The sequence below is a fragment of the Anolis carolinensis genome, chromosome 2, assembly GCF_035594765.1.
Source record: "Anolis carolinensis isolate JA03-04 chromosome 2, rAnoCar3.1.pri, whole genome shotgun sequence".
Taxonomy (NCBI): Eukaryota; Metazoa; Chordata; class Lepidosauria; order Squamata; family Dactyloidae; genus Anolis; species Anolis carolinensis.
Genome location: NC_085842.1, coordinates 175,068,825 through 175,083,708, shown reverse-complemented (window position 1 = coordinate 175,083,708; position 14,884 = coordinate 175,068,825). Strand labels below are relative to the sequence as shown.

The 14,884-nt window shown below is 45.0% G+C and overlaps 2 protein-coding genes across 2 annotated transcripts in view; one reads left to right on the top strand and one right to left on the bottom strand.

Moving 5' to 3' along the window:
* Window positions 1-14,884, top strand: part of smurf2 (SMAD specific E3 ubiquitin protein ligase 2) — a 110,358-nt gene that overhangs the window by 14,601 nt on the left and 80,873 nt on the right. The gene's annotated exons all lie outside the window — the stretch shown is intronic.
* Window positions 7,263-13,721, bottom strand: LOC134296369 (uncharacterized). Its single transcript, XM_062971142.1, has one exon. The coding sequence runs from the start codon at window positions 12,788-12,790 to the stop codon at window positions 9,266-9,268; it is 3,525 nt and encodes a 1,174-aa protein (XP_062827212.1). The 5' UTR covers window positions 12,791-13,721; the 3' UTR covers window positions 7,263-9,265.

The window sequence follows — 14,884 nt, the reverse complement described above, 5'->3', positions numbered from 1 at the left end:
GATTTCAAGGAAATAAGGGAGAATCCATAAAGGTGGGTTACATTGCATAAAGGGGAATCATGAATGATATAAACAATTGAAAACATTTGATAAGAACGAAGTTCACAACATCTGGGGAACCCAAATATGGAAATTCATAAAAGTGGAGTTTTAGCAGCATGATTTCACAATTCATGGAGTTGTTATCTCTTGCCTCAGAGTGCAGGGATAATCCACAGTAAACTCCAGTAAAAAGTCTCAATCACCTTCTACTATAAATATATGGAATATAGAACATAAAGTCTTGATTTTTGAACTATCTTTTACAAAGTCCTGGGGGGGGGGGTGGTCACCTCGATCACAGCTGTAGGCACTACCATTCAAGAGGGATAGAATATTCCACTTAATCATTAGGAAATACTTCCTGATGTTAAGAGCTATTTGATAGTAGAATATGCTGCCTCAGAGGGTGCTGGAGCTCCCTTCTCTAGAGGTTTTAAAATAAAAGTTGGATGATCATCTGTCAAGTGCTTTGATTATGTATGTCAGCAGGTTGAACTGAATGACCCTTGTGGTCTCTTCCAACTCTATGCAGGGCCGGCCCCACCATAGAGGCCACGTGACGCCGCCGCCTCGGGCGGGGTGGGAGGCGGGGCACCGCTCTGACGGTGCCCCGCCGCCCGACCAGTGCGCCCTGGCCTTGTGGCTCTCTCTTTCGCCGCCCGGGAAGGGAAGGAGGGATCCCCTCCTCCCCTCCCCGGGCGGCGAAGCCTCGTTCTTTCTCCGCCCGGGGAGGAGAGGAGGGATCCCCTCCTCCCCTCCCCGGGCGGCGAAGCCTCGTTCTTTCGCCGCCCGGGGAGGAGAGGAGGGATCCCCTCCTCCCCTCCCCGGGCGGCGAAGCCTCGTTCTTTCTCCGCCCGGGGAGGAGAGGAGGGATCCCCTCCTCCCCTCCCCGGGCGGCGAAGCCTCGTTCTTTCTCCGCCCGGGGAAGAGAGGAGGGATCCCCTCCTCCCCTCCCCGGGCGGCGAGGCCTCGTTCTTTCTCCGCCCGGGGAGGAGAGGAGGGATCCCCTCCTCCCCTCCCCGGGCGGCGAAGCCTCGTTCTTTCTCCGCCCGGGGAAGAGAGGAGGGATCCCCTCCTCCCCTCCCCGGGCGGCGAAGCCTCCTTCTTTCCAACCCTGGCCGCGCCTCCCACGCTGCGTGGGAGGCGGGGCCAGGGCGAATAGCATGGGAGGTGGGGCCAACCCTGGCCCCGCCTCCCATGCAGCGTAGGAGGCGGGGCCAGGGCATGCTGGGTGGGAGGCGGGGCCAGGGCGCAGGAGGCGGGGCCGGCGGGGGGCGCTTTTCAGCACCCCCGCTTAATATTTAAATTTATCTCCGACCGGCCCTGACTCTATGGTTCTAGTTGTGCAATCATTGTGGGTAAAGTGTGTAAATGAATTGCAACTCTAATCGGCTTAGCCAGCATACATAATGATGAGGTAGACTTTGAGTTGGGAGTTCCTCAACTTTTGGAGAACTGTATTTTTCCCAGCCTTTTAACCTTTATGAACAACAGGGGAACAATATCTTGGTTATACATATTTATTTTGGCTTTTTCTGACATGAGGTGAAACTGAATCCTATAAGTGTGTTATAGTTCCCCTTCTCATCATAAACAAAACAGTTGCAGAAACTATATTTTTCTACAGAAAAAGAACGCAGTGCTCTAGATCAGTGGTTCTCAACCTGTGGATCCCCAGATATTTTGGCCTTCAACTCCCAGAAATCCTAACAGCTGGTAAACTGGCTGGGATTTCTGGGAGTTGTAGGCCAAAACATCTGGGGACCCACAGGTTGAGAACCACGGCTCTAGATAAACTATTCAACATAGTTGTTAACTGGGAAGATAAATGCTAGGAAGCTAGTATGTAGAAGATGCAAAGGCTGCAAGCTGTTGGATGTAGGTAAGAAATTGCAGCAAAATATAGTTAAATAGATGTTGTGTTGATGGTCATTCAGAAGTACATGGGTTGGTTTGAAAAAGCAGTGTGGTGGCTGATTCTAAGACTAAGTTCTAAGAATTTTCATCCTGTCATGTATTGATTTCATGATAATTCAAAGTACAGTAATCTTATATGTATGCCTAGTCAGAGGCAAGTTCAATTTAATTCAATAAGACATACACCAGATAAAGTGTGAATACTGGATTGTGGTCTTAATAGGATATGTTACTTGCCCATCTTATTTTTTCTTCTGTCCATTGAAAGTAAATAATTATTCATATTAATTTATGTGTGAAGAAACAGGCACAACAATAAAACTATCTCTTGAAAGTGTTACTTTAGAATTAAGCCCTATCATTCTGTCTTCCAATCTTATTCCCATTTCCACTATTTTTCAGAGTACTGTTTCTTGAAATTGAAGCCCACGGTCAGCTTAGCTGAGTCAGTAGACTGGTGATGTCTCTTAAGTTTCTGTGCTTATATATTACTAGATTTTATGTGTGTACCATTCCTTTCATAAATGTGTTTAACAGTTTAATCTTAAATGCCAAGTCTAGGAGTAACTATGCATTAATTTCCTGTTATAAATAGAACTTTAGCTGGTAAGTCTGATTATCACAGTAATTCCACAATATGAGAAGAATTATGGTGTCAGTGACAGTGGCTTTTCACATTTTCTCATTTTTTGAAAATTAAATACTGCAAGAACAAGCATTATGCAAGAAGTTTAAGATTCTTTCTTCCTCTTTTAGTAAATAAAATCTAAGGGATTCATGTTTAACAGAACTAATACCAATTGTTTGTTTGCGGAAAATAATAAATTTTAAGCTTTTAACATGAAACTGCCAGTTTTCAGCATTTCAGTAATGTTTAAAAGGAACAGCAATGTTGCTCTATGATAGGAGAGGCAACTGAAACAAATATAAATAGAGAACTTTTCCCTCTCATCTTTTCTGGCAGTGTTTACTTTTATATGTCCCTTGAAGGCAGGAATCAGGTGTAAGTCATACTTGGTCATATTCCGAAAGCTTAGCTTTATTGTTCAGTAGAGTTTAGCATGAGAATATGGACTGAAGAATGCCATTAAGATTTTCTGTTTTGGCAGCACAGTGAACGTTGTTGTGATCTCATGAGTCTCTAGTGGTAAATTCTTATGCAACAATGAATGTGGTTTAAAAGATATCCCGGATCTTCCATAGTACTTTTCTAATATTCTAAATGCCAAGCTGAAAGTGAGTAGAATACTTCAGTGGTTTGGCACTCTGCTTTCCCCACTGATGTTTTTTAGTTCATTGTGGAAACAAATTGTGGAAGTAAAAAACACGCAAAACAGAACAACCAAGTTCATCTTTTGAACAAAGAATTGGTTACCACTTATTCTTGATCCTTCAAATCCTGGTTTGGAAGGCCAATAGTGTGCTTGAACTTGGACTTATTTATTTATTTATTTATTTATTTATTTACAGTATTTATATTCCGCCCTTCTCACCCCGAAGGGGACTCAAGGCGGATTACAATGAACACATATATGGCAAACATTCAATGCCAACAGACAAACAACATTCAGTTTTAGACAGACACAGAGGCATTTTTAACATCTTTCCAGCTTCACGATTTCCGGCCACAGGGGGAGCTGTTGCTTCACCGTCCATTGGTGGCTGTTCTTCCTCTTCTTTTCCTCATGAGCAGTTTTATGGTGTTGTAGATTAGTTAAATTAGCCTCCCGCATAAAGCGTCCCTAAATTTTCCCTACTTGACAGATGCAACTGTCTTTCGGGGCTGCTAGGTCAACAGCAAGCCGGGGCTATTTTTTTTTTTTATGGTCGGAGGCTTAACCCGACCCGGGCTTCGAACTCATGACCTCTCGGTCAGTAGTGATTTATAGCAGCTGGTTGCTCCTTCTTTTAGTCACTTAATTTATGTTTAGTTCAAGGAATAGTAAGCTGTGACATCAAACATGGAAGCTGCAGTATCTGTTTGCCTTCAAATCAGAGTTGCATATATAATTAAACCTATTCTTGTGTCCTGACAGAATACTCTACATTCTTTGGGAAGGGAGAAACATAAAAATATCTTCCCCATTACACCCTTTTCTGTTTTTTGGTGGAAATATTGTTCTGGCACATATAGAATACTAATAATAATTTCAATAAATAAAATAGTTATTTATGATACTCCCAAACCAGTTATTATGTCACTTGACTAAATGTAGGGGTGGCCATGATGGTCAGAATGCTGATGGGTACTGACATGATAGATAAGTAATATGGGTTCTCAGTGAGTTGCACGAGTTTCTAGTTTTGAATCCAATTCTGACTTTTTATTGCTTTGGACTGCTTGGGCTCCAGGGTTCTGTTTGAGTTTTGCTTTCCTCCAAATGCCTTGAAGTCTCTTTCCTCCAAATGCCTTGAGTAGGCTCTTTTTCTTGCCCCAACAAGTGTCTGGAATTTTGTGAGTGGCAATTAGAATCTTTTCCATTTTAGTGTTTTTGCTGTGGAATTCCCTTCTCAGAATGCTTGTCATGGCCAGCTCAGTTAACATTTTTTTGGAAGGGTAACAAAGGCATTCCTTCTAAAATGAGTAGTCTGTCATTGCTCTTGTTTCTTTTGATAGTTGGTTTATATCTCATATTTAGCAACTGTATGGATAAATTCTTTAGAATATTCTGCTAGTTCTCAAATTTTGGGCATGAGTTTTTATTGAAACTAAGATAAAAATATCATGAAGATATTTGTGTTAATCATAATATTAATGGCATTTTGTGTCTAATCTAGGATTTATAACCAATATCTGTGTATTTAAATGCTGATTAAGGGTGAATCTTTATTGTAGAATTAATGCAGTTTGAACCACTTTAACTGACATGGCTCAATACTGTGAAGTCCTGGAATTTGTAGTTCGTAAGGCACCAGCACACTCTGACAGAGAAGGTTAAAAGCTTTGTAAAACTACAACTCCCATGATTCTATAGCACTGGTGCTTTCAAGTCACCTGATGACTTATATCAACCGCATGAATTTCATAGGGGGTTTTTTTGGGCAGGGACTGTTTGGAGATGGCTTTGCTAGTTCCTTCCTCTAAAATAAAAACTGCAGCACCTGGTATTTGTTGGCAGTTATTCATCTAAGTACTAACTAGGACTGACCTTGATTACCTTTGAGAAACAAGTGGGATCTGGTGTATTTAGCTACAGGTGTCTGAATTTTCCTTAAGACACATACAGTTTTTCTTTTAAAGGAAACATTACAACTTTTGTAGATCCATTGCATATGTTTCATTGCTTTAAATGTGTAGGAAGCTGAGTTTTTGGAGTTCTGTTTCTTTAAAGTCACTTGATCAAACACTTTAAGATGTAGGGAGTGGCAGGGTATCATGGGTATTAAAGCTTTTGATATTCTTTGAAGCAATGTTATATGGACCACAGTAGTTGGTTTGAGTGTTAGATTTCAACTCTGGAGACCAGGATTCGAATCCTTTTTTTGCTATGGAAACCCAGTTGGTAGCCTTGGTCAAGTCACATTCTTTAAGCCTCAGAGGAAGCTAAAGAAGAAACTGTGAAAAAATCTTGCTAAGAAAACCCCATAATAGATTGGTTTGCTTTAGTGTTGCTAAAATTCAGAAATAACTTAAAGGCACATACCAATAGAAAGGTGACTGTGATTCAAATTTAAAAAGTCCATGTACACTAGCAGTTAATCCAGAGTAGATGGTACATTAGCCTTAGGTGTCCAAACAGTGCACCCAAGTGAATGCATTTTAACCTAGGTAAACCATTTAATGTAGTGTACACCTTGGTTAAAAAATACCTGCAAAGATCGAGATCTTCCCTGGGGACAGACACCTGGGGGTGCCATCTGTGTTCCCAGGTATCTGTCTCCACAGCCATCCTGCACTCCCTGGGCTCAGGCAACCTGGCTCAGGTGCCCCCTCTTCAAAGCTCATTGAGGGTGATAGAACTACAGGGAAACCTCCAGGAACAGTAAGGAGTCTGTCTGTGTTTGGTGTGGGGGCAAATCGGGGGGGGGGGGGGAGAGGGAGGTAAGGGTGGCACTGACCATGCCAACACTGCATTGGCATGTTGGGAATGTATGGTCAGCTCCCCCCCAGGAGCCCCCATGTCTGGCCTCAAAATGTAGCGCGAATTGGCAAATCAAATCTTTCTTTATTACAGTCATAGGCCAGCATAAGGAGAGTGGGGTACAGTCTGATGAAAGCATAATACATTTAAATCATTGAAATCTAGGCTAAAGGCTAAAATAAAAAGGTATATTAGGTTAGATTCTCCATACCTCACAACCTCTGAGGATGCCTGCCATAGATGTGGGCGAAACTTCAGGAGAGAATACTTCTGGAACATGGCCATACAGTCTGGAAAACATACAATAACCCTGTGATCCCGACCATGAAAGCCTTCGACAACATGTATATTAAAAAGCTAAAACACAAAGATACTAAATAATAATAATATCTAGAAGGAAAGGAAAATCTGGTGGAAGGATAGGAGCATTCAGGGAATATGAGGGAGCATAAGGAGGGTGGGTTACAGTCAGACACAGGTCTAGGAGACTAGGAGTTGGGAGCATTCAATATATCTAAAGTTACATCTATAGTTAAAACATTTCTGATAAATTAGAATGCTAACTTGTGGTATCAGTCATTACTCAGTAAAATTTAAGCGCTGCTGTGCAGAACTAACATTTTAAATGTTGGTTGGTGCTGCATTTTGTTCTGTTTGGTAGCAACCTTAGAAAGCAATTATTTCTGGGTAGTCTAGTTTTCAGTCCACCTTCATTTATGAGTTTATGAAAAACACATATGACTCATGTTTGATTGTACATAATAGGATGATGTTGATGATGATGATGAATAAATAGTCCTAAAATATTTGGGGGTTTGTAGCTAAAATCTTGTTGCTAATCTTTTGCCTGGATCTTGGATAGTCTTACAAGTGAATCAAGTTGTTAATAACTTCAAATGTGTTTCTCAATTGAATGTACTTCAGTTCTTTGTAGAGAGGTTTATGTACGGGTGGCTTCAATCTTAGATTGCTTTGTTGTTTGAATATACTTTGTAGAGGAGAAGGAAAACTGGTTTTTCCACTTTCTAGTGCTGTATTTGATTTTTGCTTGAGATCTTGTTCAAAGCCAGGAGAGCATAAGGCTCCATTTACACAGACAGTGACAGTAGTTGGAAGACTATGGTGGTTATTTATGGATGTTTCCATGTTTGTTATGTAGCGGAACCTTTGTGCTCCGGTCCTTGTTTGAGCGCAGTGGAGGAATGGAGACGGACAACTGAAGGAATTCCAAGAAAGCAGTTTTATTTCGCTAATGGCCACTAGGGTTCCCCCTAGCACAAAGTAAGTGCTTCTCCAGGGGAACCCCCAGTGGCGGGCTGAGAAAATATTTATACACACTACAGGGTTCGGGTTATGCCCGCCCACAAGCAAATTCATTGGCTTAGAGTTGTGACGCTGCCCAATCAGTGCTGACCAGCAGGCCGGCTGCACTCTTTCTGTGCCGTGCTCACAAATCATTCAGAGCGCCTGCGTACGCATGCGCTGTTTGTTTATCTTTAGCTTTCATTTCTTCAGAAACACATGATTTCCCAGAAGTCACATGTTTCTGTGAGTTTATGCACCCGGGTCGCTAGCTGTCGCCATCTCTGCCCATATATGGTATTTCCTGGGGTTCTTTAACCTCCCGCCTCACTCCCCCATTTTCTTTTTGCGAAGCGCATGTACAAAAGCTGAAGCAAAGCATTATGGTTCCATCCAATCCCGCTTGGCTTGGAGTATGGCTATCTTTTTTTCAGGTAAGGATTGTGTGACACACCTAGTACACATTTGCATCATTATTGGAGTGCAGCACATAACTATGAGAACAATGAACAATCCTAAAATCCCTACCAACAATATGTTCTTCAACCATTCTATTGAGGGTAACCAGCTAGTCACCCAGGAGAAGGGAGACCAACCTTCTATCTCCTGGACATTATTGTAAATTAACTTTTGTAATGACTCGATGTCATCTTCAATAGTACTATTCAAGTTATGAAATTTCACTACACAACGCCCTCTAACCATGGCGCATAACCCCCCCCTGGCCGCCAGTAGGTAGTCAAGGGCCAACTTATGCTGTAGGGCCATCTGGCTGATTTCTTCTACTTCAGACTGGATTTCCCGGAAAATTTTACCAGTGGCATTTATGGACTTTTCAAGGCGGCAAGTCAGGCCTAGAACACTTCTACGATTTGCTTGAGCTACAATCCCTGGGTAAGCACCCAGGGTCAACAAGCCTGTGATCAGGCCTCCTCCTACACGGGAGGCTTCTGAACCTGACAGGGCCTTGTTAATAATGACCTCATCCGAGCATTCTGGTCCTAGAGGGCCTGTTTGCACAATGTCCCGTTTCAGGCGCTGATGCCTTTTGTGTAAGACCTGAACTGGGAATGTCAAATAACCCACACCGACACACTGGTAGTTGCCGGGGTGATAATTTGTGGCCCATTTATCAAAGAAAAACCATAGATTTGGATCCCTAATTTGCCATAACGGACAGAGGCTTTTACCTAGGCTCAGTTGGGTTAATTGTTGCAGTATGTTCATATAAGATTTTAGGCCCTCAATAGAATCATTCACACTAAATGTAGGATAATCTGGATACATGCTAGCCCACTCGGTTGCGGTTAGATTTAATCGTGAGACATAAGATGTATTAAATCGTCCATGTAGATAGAACCGGTCTCGACAATGGGAGTAATTGCCTAATCGGGAAAAAAACGCCTGCCTAGTTCCCCAGTGTTTCCACTCAGAATTCCATATTCCCGATCCTCCACAACAGAAGCACAAACCCCTGGTGGAGGTGTGGTATCTAAACCGTCGAAACCGAGTTTTATTTATTTTTTGCGGTATGCTAGAAAACACGGTAGGTGGACCCTCCTGAGCCTTGGACAATCCCTCCAACACAATCTGTGGTTCATCAATTAAATCGGGAAGAAATGAAAAATCTCCTACGGTGAGGGGGTGTTCATATATTAATGCTACCTCTTTCCCGTGCTGCTCAAACATATAATTGGCATGTTCTTTTATCCAATTCCCATGTGCTCTTTTTCCAAAAGAGAGAATAAAACTCAGCACAAATAATATACCAAACACAGTGCGCTTTCCTCCCCTCCTCATAACTTGTCTCCCACTTTTTCCTCTCAAAATGTCTAGCCACCATCTCCCGGAGAGCGCCTTTGTTGGGCCATGCTGCGACATACTTGACCACCGACGCTCCGTTGCACCCGAAGGGATCAGCTTCATGGCCTTGTTGACCCCTTAGGGAGTTGCCGGATGATCCTGAGTCTCAGGTCCTCACCAGGAACTCGCTCCGTCCGCCACTCCTCAGGTGCTAGTTTTACACGGGTGTAATGTATCCACGGCTTAATCTCCTTCACCTTCACTGCAGTGGGGGTAGACAGGAGCACAACATAGGGTCCTCGCCACTTGGGTCCCAATGGCTCAATCTTCCAATCCTTGACCAGAACCTCGTCACCTGGTGAAAAACAATGTAGAGGTGTGGTAGGGAATGGTGGGTTCAATTCAGAAATGTATTTTTCTAACTGCTGCATTTGTCTGCCCAAAGCCTGAACCTGGGCCAATGTCTGTTTCTCTCCTATGAGGTGTTGCTCAGCTCCTGTCTCTAAGGCTCCTTTCAAGTTCAAAGGGGGTCGTCCATAGAGTCTTTCAAAAGGGGAGAGTCCTGTCCGTTTGTGTGGTGTACATCTGATTCCTAATAATGCCATGGGCAAAACCACCGTCCACGGCAATCCTGTCTCTTGGCAAAGTTTCCCAAGCTGAGCCTTTAATGTCCTATTCATTCTTTCCACTTTTCCAGAAGATTGGGGTCTATATGCACAATGTAACTTCCATTTTATGCCCAAAATTCTACATAATCCTTGCACAGCCTGTTGAATATATGCGGGGCCATTATCTGATCCAATTTCTAAGGGTATGCCAAATCTAGGAATAACATCTTTCATTAGAGCTCTTGACACCTCTACAGCCTTCTCAGTCCTTGTAGGGTAAGCCTCCACCCATCCTGTGTATGTGTCCACGAACACCAGTAAATATTTGTATCCTTTGTATGGGGGCATTTCTGTAAAGTCAGTGACTAAAGCTTCAAAGGGTACCCCACCCACATGTTGGACTCCTGGTGGCTTGAGGGGTCCTTCTCTGGGGTTATTTTTGATACATGTCCAGCATCTTCGGGCTGCTGCTGCCGTTAGGCTATGTAATCCATCGATATACAACTGTCGTCCTAGCAGATTTGCCAATGCCATTTTTCCTAAATGTGTGTTTTGGTGCATGTGTTGGACTAAGTGCCATGCCAAGTCCTTAGGGACGTAGACACGGGCGTCTGGCATCACTATGAGTTCCCCTGACCACTGACCCTTCTCCTTTAAGGCCCATTCTTCTTCCTCTGGTGTATATGTAATGTTATGTTCAGTTAATTCTACCTGTAGGGCCATTACCTGATGTTCAATATAGGGCAGCCTAGCTGCCTCTTTGGCTGCCAGATCAGCCTGCCTATTTCCTTGCACTACGGGATCGTCTCCACGTTGGTGCCCTTTACAATGCATCACAGCCACCTGCCTTGGCTTCCAAACCGCCTCCAGGAGATCCACAATCTCTCCAGCATGTTTCACGCACTTTCCTCCAGACGTGAGGAGCCCGCGCTCCTTGTACAGTGCTCCGTGTGCATGGAGGGTAGTGAAAGCATATTTTGAGTCTGTGTAGACGTTAACCCGCTTTCCGCTTGACAATTCCAACGCTCGGGTCAGGGCAATCAATTCGGCCTTCTGGGCAGAAGTCCCCGGGGGCAGTGACTCTGCTTCCAGCGTCTCTCCCCCCCACCGAACAACCGCATAACCTGAGTGTCTTTGATTATTTTCCATAAAGGAGCTTCCATCTGTGAACAGAGTGTCGTCCACCTTAGTTAGTGGCACATCCTTCAAATCCGGTCGACTGGAGAATACCTCATCCATCACCTGGGCACACTGATGGATCGTGGTGTCTCCTGGAGTCGGGAGCAAGGTGGCCGGATTCAGAGTGGAGCAAGTCTCCAGGGTCACCAGTGGGTTGTCACACAACAATCCCTCATATTTCATTAACCTCTCACTTGTGAGCCAGCGCGGTCCCTTAATGTCTAACAGTGCCTTAACGCTATGGGGCACCTTAACTGTCAGTGGCTGTCCTAGGGTCAATTTATTCGCTTCTTTGATTAAATCTACTGATGCTGCCACAGCCCTCAGGCAAGGTGGCAATCCACGAGCCACTGTGTCCAATTGCTTTGACAAGTAGGCAATCGGCCTTTGCCATGAACCTAGTGGTTGGGTCAATACTCCAACCGCTGTTCCTTCCCGCTCTGCAGCGAACAGAGTGAATGGTTTTTCCAAATCGGGCAGTCCTAATGCTGGAGATGACATCAATGCTTCTTTTAATGCCTTAAATGCCTGTTGACATTCTTCTGTCCACTCAAATGGATCTTCTCTTCCACCTCTCGTAGCCTGGTACAGTGGCTTAGCCAACACGGCGTAATTGGGGATCCACTGTCTACAATATCCTGCTGATCCCAAAAATTCCCGCACCTGTCGCCGGGTACTGGGAGTGGGGATGGCACAAACAACTTCCTTTCTTTCAGCTCCTAACATCTTCTTTCCTTCGGTCAGATGGAACCCCAAATATTTCACCGTGGGACAGCACAACTGGGCCTTTTTCTTTGACACTTTGTAACCCTTTTCTTCCAATGTCTTGAGTAATCTCAAAGTATGCTCTCTAGTGCCTCCTAGTGTCCGGCAAGCGATAAGCAGGTCATCTACATACTGAAGCCAAATTCCCTCTTCCTTAGGTATTACAAAATCCTGTAAGTCTTTGGCCAGGGCTTGACCAAAAATGGTCGGGCTGTCCCGGAACCCCTGAGGAAGGCGTGTCCAAACATACTGGGTCCTTTGCCCTGACTGCTGAGATTCCCACTGGAAAGCAAAGATCGGTTGGGATACAGGGGCCAATCGAATGCAAAAGAATGCATCCTTTAAATCCAATACAGTAAACCATTTGGCAAATGCTGGTACTAGACTCATCATGATGTATGGATTTGGCACTACCGGGGTTAGGGGAACGGTGACTTGATTTACAGCCCGCAAATCTTGAACTGGGCGATATTCTCCTTGTCCTCCTGGTTTCTTGACTGGGAGCAGGGGCGTGTTCCATGGGGAACTGCATGGTACCAATATCCCATGCTGCAGAAGTCGCTCTAGATGCTTTCTGATCCCCTGCACTGCCTCTCGACTGACGGGATACTGTGGCTTGCATATGGGTCCCATTCCTCTTTTCACTTCCACCACCACCGGCGGAACATATTTAGCTAATCCTGGAGGATTATCTTCTGCCCACACTAAAGGAGTCTCATGCCATGGCCATTGTATTTCTTCAGTAAAAATCCTAACTTGAAACAGTCTCCATTCCTCTTCCATGGGAAATGATAGCTCCATTTGTCCATTCTTCATGAACTGGAGTTGTGCTTGTAATTTTGATAAAATGTCCCTTCCCAATAAAGGGACTGGGCAGTCTGGGAGATATAACATCTTATGCTTGACCTGATGTCCGGCCAGATTGCAGGTGCGTTCCTTAAGGAAGGGGCACTTCTGGGTCTTCCCAGACACCCCTATTACTTTCGTAGTTTCCCGAGTGGGTGGACTAATTTTTGTATTTACTACTGATTTTTCGGCACCTGTGTCCACTAAAAAGTCCAATTGTTGGTCCCCGATTTCAAGTGTGACCATCGGCTCCCCGGGGTCCAACAAAACAAGAGCCTGGCTTCCTCATTCCTCTCCTCCATCCATATCTTCCCATTCTTCTTCCATCACAGCTGCTGCAGCTATCACCTCTCTTGCAGGAAAAGGTACGTAGTTCCCACGCCCTCTTCCCCTTCCTGGGTTTCTTCCTCTCTCAGGCCTTCCTCTTTCTCTCGGTCCTTCCTGACTTCCTTCTCTTCCTTCTGGGCATTCACCTTTCCAGTGTCCAAACTTCTTACATTTAGCACATTGGTCTCGACCTAACCTCCGAGGGGGCCCTCTTCTTCCTCCTTGTCCCCCTCTGGCATATCCTCCTCTTCATCTCTGTCCACTTGCACTTTGTTCCATCATGGTAACTAATGCTTGGTATTCCTGCTTCTTCTTCCTGTCCTTCTTCTCTTCTTCTACCTGGTCCCTCGCCATATAAACTTGATCTGCGAGTGCCAACAATTCATTCATAGTCTTTCCTAGAAATCCTGGTTGCTTTTGAATCTTTCTCCGGATGTCAGGAGCCGCTTGACTGATAAAAGACTGTTGAATCGCCCTCCTACCGTTTTCATCCTCCAAATTATATGGGCTATACTTTCTATATGCTGCCTCCAGCCTTTCCAAAAAGGCTGTTGGTGACTCAGATTTTTCCTGTACCACTCCCTGAATTTTTACAATGTTGACGGGTCGCGGCGGGCCCCTCTTTACCGCTTCTACCAATATACGCTGGAATCCTCTCAGTCTCTGCAAATGTCCTTCTTCTGCGGTGTCCCATTGGGGATCTATTTCCACAGGAAACCTCTGTGCTCCCCACTCGGCTGCATCACCATCTTGTGGGGCACCAACCTGGGCTATGGCTACCCCATTATTCAACACTGCTCTTCTCTCCTCTGATGTGAACAACATATTCAACAATTGTCTGCAATCTTGCCAGGTTGCCATAATCCCTTCCAATAGCCTAGCCATAGCTTGGGGTTCTTCACTATAAGGTGGAGTATTATTTTTCCAATTCAAAATGTCACTACTACTGAAAGGCACTACCTGGTATGCTTGAACTATCTCATTCCTGTTGTTTATCACAGGCACCGTTCTCAAGGGCATCTGGAGGGCCGGTCCGGTCGGTGAATCACCAGGCCACACCGGAGCTCCATGTCTCCGAGTTTGTGCCGGAGAAGCATCACTGGGCATCCGTTGTGACTTCTTCTTTTCCTTTGTTTCCTCCTGATATTTTTCTAGGCTAGGATAGTGTTTCTTGGCCGCTTCGGTTGACTCCGAAGAGTAGGGTGGGGGTCTCGTTCCTAGTGTAGGTGCACCGGGGGCTGTTCCCTGGGGTGGGGGGGGCGGTGGCAAGGGTGGCGGCAATAATTCCTGTTGTCTAGCCTGTACACTCAACTGTAAATCTGGGTAGTCCTCCTCATTGGATTGGAAAACTTCCTTCCTTTTCCCCTCCTTCTTCACCACCATACATTTGCCATTCCTGCACTGTTGAACCCAACCTGGATCTTCTCTAACTACCCGTTCCCACGTAGCAATATAGACCCACTGGTTCGGATGATTCACAGCACAATATTCTTCCACTGTTCGGATCAGTTTCAGATCCCACGTTCCTTCTACTTGCCAACCTAAACCAAACTCTGGCCATTCTCCCTGACACAAATTCCTCAGTCTATAATCTCTCAGGTCCCTTGGATTCCCTGCTACGGCTCTGCTAGCAAAAGAGCCAAAATTATCTAAGATGCATTGTAAGGGAGTGGAGCTCTTTGAATTTTTCCCTCCCATCCTGCCTAATAGAGGGGACTGTCCTGGCCTGGGCACCCGGCCACTCAATGGCATGCGTCAGGAAACACAAGACAGAACCCCTTTCTACCTCCCTGGGAACTTTTTTTTGTCCCTCCCAGCGCTGGCGTTCCCTTAATATCTCATGCAAACCCCTATACTTGCCAGATTTCTGTAGACGTCGGACCAACCTTCGCCCCTGGGCTTTTTTCCCTGGATCCTTTTCCTCCTAGCCGGTTTCTGTGGAACCTCGCTGATGTTGCAGCTCTCACCGTCAGTCGGCGTTGGCATCAGAGGCAAGCACCGTAGCCGGTCTTG

What these genes read in the sequence shown, in the direction of transcription:
- LOC134296369 (XM_062971142.1), bottom strand. Translation starts at nt 12,790, where the DNA reads ATGGTCACACTTGAAATCGGGGACCAACAATTGGACTTTTTAGTGGAC.